The sequence below is a fragment of the Anthonomus grandis genome, chromosome 11 (genome assembly GCF_022605725.1).
Source record: "Anthonomus grandis grandis chromosome 11, icAntGran1.3, whole genome shotgun sequence".
NCBI lineage: Eukaryota > Metazoa > Arthropoda > Insecta > Coleoptera > Curculionidae > Anthonomus > Anthonomus grandis.
In genome coordinates this window covers 2,966,552-2,976,561 of record NC_065556.1, presented here as the reverse complement: position 1 = coordinate 2,976,561, position 10,010 = coordinate 2,966,552, and the positions used below count along the sequence as shown (strand labels likewise).

Sequence of the window (10,010 nt, the reverse complement as noted above, 5' to 3'; positions counted from 1 at the left end):
CCTACCAGACATTTGCCAGTAGATCACAATATACAGCTTTTTAGAAACTTGATACTGTGAAGTGAATTTGGTAGAATTTTAATCAGTTTTTTTTACATTATTTTCTTAGAGGATGTCTCAATAACCTATTAAAAAAAATAGTTCGGTAAACTTTTCTGAGAAAGAAGTTATTTTGCTCTGTAATTTAGTAAGTCAATATGCGGGTACCATTGAATAGAAAAAACTGACGCAACATCTTGGAAAGAAAAAGACCAGGCCTGGGAAAAATTGACAGCAATTGGTGGATCAAATTTGAAGTTCCTATATGGGATTTTTTAGATATATGTTTTCTTTTCATTTCTTAGTCACATAACAGTGGTACAACCAGCAAAGAGGGGCAGGTGAGGGAAGGGTGTAACCTTAAGTCGGACATTATCATATCAAATAAAGAGAGATTTAACCAGATGAAAAATAACAAAATACTTATACAGATTAAGAACAAAATTTAGAATATTATACACAAACTTCTTGCAAAACTATGCAACTCTTTGAAAAATTTGAGGTTCTAAATTTCCTGGTAAACCTTTTATACTCTGCTTTTTCCTGTTGTTAACTTATTGTACTGGTAAGCAAGAGTTATCCCATCTGGTAAGACAAACAAGAAATTCATAATTCAATTTTTAATGTTACCAGCAGGATAACTTTTCCACACCCTTTACCAGCCGGTCCATAATTTAGCCCGTAAGGATATGCGCATGCGTGATTCATAACTGGTTCGGAATTTATTTTAACCGTAAACGATTCACGGACTGTCAATATCTAATTTAAATATGTAACAGGGTTGCCAGTCTATTACAATTGTAATAAATCTATTACTTTTTCAAAACTTTTAAGTCGACTGTCATTACTAAGTCACGTGTCATTTATGTCAGAATGTCAATATTTTTATTATTTCATTATTTGTTTTTTTTATCTTTTGATTTGGCAAATTTAAGAAGATTAAGTTAAGTTAAGATTTTCTATTAATTCCCGTGACTGCCTTTTGAATCAATTTATACTGTTTGCCTTAATTTTTAATTAGTATGGACAGGTAAGAAAAAAAAACACATTAGCGAGTTGTTTATTTTCAATTTACAATTATTTTAGATTCCTTATTAAAAAAGCAAAACCAACGGTCCTAATGCAAAATCCACCCCCACAAGATCCACAGCCATCCACATCCAAGGCAAATGTTTCTCAGTGTGAGCTTTCATCTTCAACTGAGAATGAAGAAATGCCATTGCCGAAATCAAAAATGGAAAAAAAAAGCCTATAAACAAAAGTTCAAGGTGGAATGGAAGCAAAAATATAATTTTTTGGATGTGAATGCAGAAGGATTAGCTTTTTGCAAAGTATGCAATATTGTTTTAAAGGGTGGATTGACTCATTTTGAGCGTCACAAGAAGAGGTCTTCTCATATAGCAAATATAAAAAAAGCAGAAAAAACTCCACAAATAACCACATTTTTGAATAATAATGAAATAAAGACATTAAGGGGTGTTAAAACAGCTGAATATAAATTAGTAGGATTCTTACATGAGCACAATCTAGCATTTATATTAATGGACCACCTCATCTTGCTAGAAGAATTTGAATTTGAAAATGTAGATAACCTCGGATTAAATAAACACCAAGCCATGAAGTAGGGATAAAGAAACATATTACACTACTCCTCGAACCAAACAATTTGATATATGAGATACTTAACTGCAAAAACTGAATGGTAGTACACTTCATAATAGGCGTCTTTTTCTTCGCGCATGATGGTTTAATGTTTCCGTTTCATATCGGCATCCGTTAAACAGTCAAAATGTATTTATTTTTTAAACTAAATATAGATTCGAGCCCAGAATATGCCTAACCCAACAATCGCTACTTTTTTGAAAAGTTATTACCTTTTTTTCAAATCTGTTACCTTTTCATTGGACATTCTATTACCCCTTGCAAAATCAAACTGGCAACACTGATAGAGAAAGAAAGAAAGAAAGAAAGAAAATGTGCTATATTACGTAAGACAACAAAATCTTGTGTACAAGCATCCTAAAAACTAAAAAATTCCAAATTTACTTTAAATTTCAAATTTCAAACAAACATAACATCTAAAACACTTTACCATAACATTTACACACATTACCAAAATTAATCATAACAAAACAGATTGAGAAAAATCTTTTTTGATAAATTTCATTAAAAAATAAGTAAAGCTGTCAATAAAACAGAATTTAGAAGAAGTAAATTAAATTATTTAACAGGAAACAAAACTAAAACACTAAAATGATGTCAGAGCACAGGTTAAAGGGTATCATTGAAAAAATCGTCAAGGCTATAGTATGCCCTGGATAATAAAAGTGATTTTAATTCCTTTTTGAATCTCTTAACTTCTAAAATTTGTCTGATACATAGAGGAACATGGTTGTAAATTTTTTTGCTGAGGTATATAAGTGAGTTCTTCGTGAGGGAGGATGTAGGGATTGGTAAGGGAAAATCGTTAACCTGGCGAGTCATATGACCAGTGTTAGAGGGAGGTTTAGGACATTTATGAATAAGAGTAGCTGTTTCTAAGATAAAAAGAGAAAAAAGAGTTAGGATTTTTTGAGATATAAAGAGAGGTTTACAAGAATCTCTTAACCCAGCGGAACATAGGTATCTAACTGCCTTTTTTTGAATCACAAAAATTATGTTTAATAATCCCTTGTTGCTTAAACCCCAAAAAGGCAAGCCATAATGAAGGTGGGACTCAATAAGAGAAAAGTACACTGAACGTGCAACTACCCCTCCCAGCTCATGCCCCGCCATTCTTACTGCAAAGCATCCAGAGGATAATTTTGATGCAAGATTTAGGATATGATCTTCGAAACGAAGGCGACCATCAATGGTAATACCAAGGAACTTACAGCTTTCTTTGTTTTGCAAGGTGGAGTTTTCACTAAACATAAGGCCCTGAACGTCACACTTAAATCCCATAATAAAGGTTTTGCCCACATTAAATACAAGCCTGTTTGCAGCACACCACTCCGATAAAATCTTAAGGTCCTTAAAAACCTGGGCTCTAACATTATCAGAATCTCTATGATTCCATAAAATGGTGGTATCATCAGCAAACTGAACCACTTTGCCCTGCAGTTTTAATGAACCCAAATCATTTACATAGAGCAAAAATAATAGTGGTCCTAACACTAAACCCTGAGGTACTCCAGTTTTAAGGGATCTGGAATCGGATAAACATCCAGATACTGTAACTCTTTGGGTACGATTAGACAGATAGGATTCCAGCCATTGCAATGCCACACCTCTAAAGCCATAATTATTGAGCTTAGACAGCAGTATTCCATGATCTACACAATCAAATGCCTTGGATAAATCGCAAAACACTGCCGCCGCGGACTCTCCAGAATTTAAGGACACATAGACACTCTCCAAAAAGCCGAAAACAGCGTCATGAGTCCCTTTTCCCGTTTGAAATCCAAACTGATTTGCAGATAAAATGCAATTATGTTGCAAAAAAGATAAAATTCTGATTTTTGGAAGTTTTTCAACTATCTTGGAGAGGGTAGATAATATAGAAATTGGACGAAAATTACAAGGCTCACTCACATCTCCACCCTTATAAAGAGGGATAACCACTGCCTCCTTCAAACATGCTGAAAAGATGCCATTATGAAAGGAATTGTTTATGGCAGAAGCTAAGGCATTCAATGCTGAGTCAGGCAAAAGGAGTAGTAATTTTGATGATATTCCATCAGCTCCAGCTGATTTATGGTTTTTTAAGTTTTTAATTGCATCTCTAACATCAGTAAGGCTAACAGGATAAAAGAAAAAAGAATTTTGAACTGACACTTGTTGAATTAATGCAAAGGATCAATATTAGTATTCACATCCTTGAGCAATAAATGAGGAATATTACAGTAATAATCATTTAAACTATTTGGTCTTACTTCTGATTCTGAAACTTTCTTGTGAGAATGCCTGAAGTCATTTATAATTGACCAACATTCTCTCTGCCTATTTGAGGACATATTCAAGCGGTCACTATAATATTTAACCTTAGCTGCTTTTATCGTCTTTCTATATAGACTACGATATTTCTGATGATAAAGAATAATGTTTGCATTAGTTGTAGGCTTGCACAGCTTAGCCAAAAAACGGAGGTTTTTAGCTGAAGTTCTGAGGCCTGCTGTGACCCATGGTTTTCTATTTTTCATTTTAAGCCCCTTTTTAGGAAAACACTGATTGATCTTGTCACATAGCACATGAAATAACAAAGTAAACGGGTCAGGAGCCATTTCAACTGCATTCCAATTAACCAAAGCTGCAGTAGAAGAAAAAGCATTAAAATTTGCTCTGCTGAAAATTCTTCCTATATAATGAGATGAAGGAAATACAGTGTTGCATGGAATCCTAGCGAGAATGGCTTCATGGTCAGAAATACCAGATGAGAGTACTCTACATGACACATCATTTAAATTTGTACACAAATAATCAATAGTAGTTGCAGATGAGGATGTTATACGTGTGGGTGAAAGAACATGCATCTTCAAGTCATAAGATTCCAATATACTTAAAAGGGATGTATGATATGATGGCAAGCTTACATCAGTGAAGTTAATATTAAAGTCACCAGCCAATATAACTATGGAGTGTAGAGACAATTGGGATAATAGAGAATCAAGTTTGTCCAGGAACATACCAATATCTCCTGTGGGTGGTCTATAAACACAAAGAACATATAAATTAAATCGCTTACAAAAACAAAGGGAGAATTCAAAAACCTTCTCCAACAGAAAGCTATCATACTTATTGATTTTACAGAAAAAAGCTTCAATTGTTTGTTTAACTAAAATAGCTGTTCCTCCATGTATGGAGTGTTGCCGACAAAAAATTGATATAGGAATATAATCAGATATTAAGAAACATTCGTTAGGCTTTAACCAGTGCTCAGTTAGTAATACAATATCAGGAAAATCACATGAATCAAGTAAAAGAAGAAGCTCGTCCATTTTATTTTTTAGTTAAAAAAAGATAAAGTTATTACCTTTTTTTCAAATCTGTTACCTTTTCATTGGACATTCTATTACCCCTTGCAAAATTAAACTGGCAACACTGATATGTAAATAAATTTGTTTGGGCTAGTATAGGTTATGTTTTTCGAATGTTTGGTTTAGGAAGGACTTTTTTTTTAAACAGTAAGGATTTAGAGTAGAGAAATGGCTAAGAAATACCGTAATAAATTTAATTGGAGTTATTTTTTCTGATTCTCCTTTCTGTTCTTTAAAATATGGGAATACAGCAAATCGTCAACCAGTTGACAGTTCATTCGTCAGTGCTGAGCTCATTTTCAAATGTTAAAAATAAGTTATCATCAGATTGTGGAACAATCAAAATATCCAACATTTTTGGAAACATCGGTAACTTCTAAGAGGTTCTCCAAATCCTCATCACTAAAACTTAATGATCAGACATGGTAATTTTATCATGGACAATCAATATAAAACAAAATCGATTTAATTAAACAGGAATTGCTATTTAAATATCCAACCCAACCACCCATAAAGCTAATAAAAAAACAGTAGGGCATGCAATTATTATTGTAATAGTAACTATTATTAGTTTTAAATTTTAAAATAAAATAGGCTCCACTTATCAGAAAATAAACACAAAAAGAGTCGACATACATCAAATATGTCATTAAAAATCTACTGCGCAAGCCCAAAACTCAAAATTCTAATGAGAGTCCAAGAATTGATTGAACTAGTTACAGATTACAACAGACGAAAAACAATGAAAAACACAAAGTCACGGTCTCACAACATTTACTTAATTTAAGCTACACGTGTTTCGCTCTATTCAAAGCATCATCAGGCCTAAAACAATAATAATTAGTCTTGAAAGAAAAAAAGAGGACATTAAAAAGACTAAAACCTTAAAAAGCCACTAACGTTGGCAAAACAGTAAATAAACATACATTTAAGGTTAGGATGACTATACAGTTATTTAAAACCAAAAAATAAAAAATTGTAAAATAATATCACACCTATTGGGAATCGAACCCGCGACAACAAGCTTACAAGCCAGAGACTATAACCTATGGGCTGCCGGAACACTGAGGAGAAGTTCAAAACATTTGTTGTCCAAGCCAAGGCATTTTAACACAATATTACACTTATTTCAGTTGGAAGAGATTATGTAAATATAAAATTGATTAAATAATATTATTAAAAATAAGGTTGGGTTCAAAATTAAATACGTCGTTAACACAGACAAGAACAGGACTCTTCTTGGCTTTAGTAATTTCCATCCTCTCCAGAAGGTCAAGCTTTTTCCCTTTAGGGCATTCATGAAGTATTTCAGCTCCGACCTCTGGAGAAAAGTGATGTGTGGAAGCTAACAGGTGATTCGCAAATGCTGACTTTGTATCACGGACGTCTGTATTTTTAAATTTCTCAAACAACGCTACATGTTCTTTAACGCGTGTAGAAATTTTTCTTCCAGATTGGCCAATATATACAGCGTCACAATCCCCACATTTCAAAGAGTAAACCCCTGATTTCGAAAAGCCATTTGCCTTGTCTATCACGCTCACTAACTGTTTTTTTAAATTATTCGCGGTTTTGAAAGCGATTTTGATATTAGAGGTCTTAAAAAATTTAGCTAAATTTAATGAAATTGAGCCGAAAAAGGACAAAGATCTAAAGGACTTTTTGTCATCTTTCGCATGAAGAAGGTTGTAAGTCAACCTATATTTATTTAAGAACTTAAAGTATAATTTGTTAATTAAGTAAATTGGAAATCCATTATTAAAAGCAATATGTTCTATAATATTAAGCTCTTTAGCAAACGCTTCCTTTGACAGGGCGATGTTAAAAAGTCTGTAAAAGAAAGAATTGAAGGAGGCAAATTTGTATGGATATGGAGAAATAGACGCATATTGAATGACATTATCAGTAGTTGTGGGTTTACAATATATTTCAAATATTAGTTTATTATTGAGTCTTTCTATAAGGAGGTCTAGGAATGGCAGTTTACCATTTTGTTCTTCCTCAATGGTAAAAGAAATCTTTGGGTGCAAAGAATTCACAAAACAAAGAAAATTTGTCAAATCTTCTTTCTGGCCATTCCAGACAATGAAAATATCGTCAACGTACCTCTTATATTCAATGAGAAACTCCCCAAACCTACCCTTAACAATCCTTTCTTCTAGGTTACTCATAAAAATTTCACTTAACAGTGGGGAAAGGCATGAACCCATAGCCAATCCAGAGACTTGTTTGAAAATTTTATTATTGAATTGAAAGAAATTATGATTCACAACAAGGCTGAGCAAGTCCAAGAGGTTATCAACTATAACTCGACTAAGGGAAGATTTTAATAATAGAGTTCTTACCAGATCTATACATTCTGTAGGGGGAATGCTAGGAAAAAGATTTTTTACATCCAAAGAAATAAGTATAGATCCGTCAGGTATGTAAAGATTTTTCAGACTATTTGACAAATCCACTGAATTTTTAGTTGAATAAAAACTCCTAAACTTAGTCACCTCCCTCAAAACTGTGTTTAACCAAGCTGATAAATGGTAGCAGGGGGAATTGATAAAAGAAACCACTGGTCTTATTGGAACATTGTTTTTGTGAATTTTTGGAAGACCGTAGAGAATTGGAGTTCTGGGATTCATAGGATACAGCTTTTTCTTTCTTAGTATTAGTCGCGGGTTCGATTCCCAATAGGTGTGATATTTTACAATTTTTTATTTTTTATTTTTTGGTTCTAAATAACTGTATAGTCATCCTAACCTTAAATGTATGTTTATTTACTGTTTTGCCAACGTTAGTGGCTTTTTAAGGTTTTAGTCTTTTTAATGTCCTCTTTTTTTCTTTCAAGACTAATTATTATTGTTTTAGGCCTGATGATGCTCTGAATAGAGCGAAACACGTGTAGCTTTAAGTAAATGTTGTGAGACCGTGACTTTGTGTTTTTCATTGTTTTTCGTCTGTTGTATACGTCGGTCTCTTTGTGAAAAATGGATGAGATTTTCTTATATAGTTACAGATTGATTACGAACAAGTTACAAAACATCCGCGAATGGCAGGATTTCGAACTAGAAGTTCAAGACTGGTCACCGCGAACGCTCTTTTTAACAATGCGCATGCGAAGTAATTCTGAACTTGTCCAGGACTTTCACCGCAAACAAAGCTAAGAACTACCTAGGACATCAAGTTCAAGAGGTTATTTATCCCGCCAGAAAAATGCTACTATAATCAAAGTCGTAAGTGTAAAACTGTGAAAACCAAACTATTTACAGAAATATGCTTTATAAATATTAATAAAATCAATGACATATGGGATCTTTCTTAAACCCTAAATTATAATAATGTAAATATGTTCGAATACATTAGGAAGATAAATCGTTATAGCAAAAATATACAATAGTTTAAGAACTTTCTGAAAGATCATCATGCGTCAGAATCCTTAGGAGTATAAAGCTCTACGCTTTGAGGTCTTTTTTCCTGATTCTTCACCAATTGGTCATAAAAGTTTCGCCTCATCTTTTCCTTGTCTACCAAGATTTGAGTTTTGACTTTCCTTATTGATTTGGCTAACATTGACGCGAAAACAATTCCCAATACCTATAAGATGATTATTTCATAAATTACCTTAAATAAATATGCCTAAACTTTATTACCTGAATAAAAGACACACATAAGGCTCCAACACCCAATAACAAACCACACTGGGCTACAATATAAGATAGTCTATTCAAACAACCAGTACTGAAAACAGTGGTGGACGAGCATTGTTCATCCAAACAACACGAAGTTGGAACGCTTATTGTGCCATTTTCCGTCACAATATTTACTAATCCCGAAAAGTTTCCATTGTATTGCGACCATTCTTTGTAGCTATGAATACCACAACATTGCAGCTAGAAAATAAAATTGTATATTGATCTTTCCAACTAAATTCATCTTATACTTACATTAGACTGCGTAGAATTCCAGGTGAAAGCATTATATTCTTTATTATAGTTTTTCATCGCGAGTTTCATATTATTCTCTACGGAGTCTGTGATATTATCTGACATGGCATAAGCCGCAATAGAAACTGATAATTCCAGGACCAGGATGATTGTTAAGAAGAATGCGAACTGAAAGTTTAAAAGTGTTTTGGAACATATTAACATTGCGAATTTATTGCTTACAGTGTTGACCAAGCAAGTGCTTTCTTTAAGTGCTCCGATCACCCCAAATAGGGCAATAATAAATATAATGAAACCTACGGCAATAGCAAGACTCGAAGGATCATAATAATGTCTTTCCATAAATTGATCAAAGTTATTATATATTGTTTTAATGGTGTATCCTATGGAAATTAATAAAAGGCCCACGATCTAAAATTGTGATAAATATATATTACTTCGAATATACTGAACAATGACTATTATTTCAATATTTATCAATATGACGCAGTAAAAGCTTTTAATCTTTGCAAGTACTCACCACAAACATAAAACTTGCCATACATAGCATGTATTTTATACACTTCATACCAAATTCTAGTTCTTTACTTCGGACAGCCATTTTGGCAGTTTTTTTCTTAAATCTCACAATAATATGGTCAAAATAGCTTAAGTAGCGCGGCGTAATGTCGAAAAAATTATCAAGTGTACTGTCGTTATCAGTAAGCCAGATTATGTTGAGTGGAAAACTGATAAGATAATGTAAATAGATAGTAATTAAATGTTGTGGTTTTTGCCATGTCTATAAATATACAGTGCATTCACGCTTAGAAGGAACAAATTCGGGGGCTTTTGCTTCTTTTATTTTCGGACACGTCGATTAGAAATGTCACTTGCGCCAAAGTCTATATATTTCAACATATAACGGGGCTGTTTCATATAAAATACAGAGAGTTTCTTATTTTGGTTAATAATAAGGATCGGACAGATAATTAAAATTGTAAAGGCATTTATAAACTTCATTATGAGTGTTGTTGTTTTT

The 10,010-nt window shown here is 33.0% G+C and overlaps 1 protein-coding gene and 1 long non-coding RNA gene across 2 annotated transcripts; both read right to left on the bottom strand.

Moving 5' to 3' along the window:
• Positions 1-1,085: 1,085 nt before the first annotated feature.
• Positions 1,086-5,773, bottom strand: LOC126742042 (uncharacterized). The gene is made up of 2 exons (XR_007662466.1): positions 5,071-5,773; positions 1,086-1,933 (listed from the first exon to the last, which is right to left on the bottom strand). It is a non-coding gene; the product is annotated as an uncharacterized LOC126742042 (long non-coding RNA).
• A 2,534-nt stretch (positions 5,774-8,307) lies between these two features.
• On the bottom strand, positions 8,308-9,676 carry LOC126742037 (CD63 antigen-like). The gene is made up of 5 exons (XM_050448565.1): positions 9,510-9,676; positions 9,212-9,400; positions 8,990-9,157; positions 8,696-8,935; positions 8,308-8,639 (listed from the first exon to the last, which is right to left on the bottom strand). Exons 1-5 carry the CDS (start codon positions 9,588-9,590, stop codon positions 8,466-8,468), a joined length of 852 nt encoding a protein of 283 aa, XP_050304522.1. The 5' UTR covers positions 9,591-9,676; the 3' UTR covers positions 8,308-8,465.
• Between the last annotated feature and the right edge of the window lie 334 nt (positions 9,677-10,010).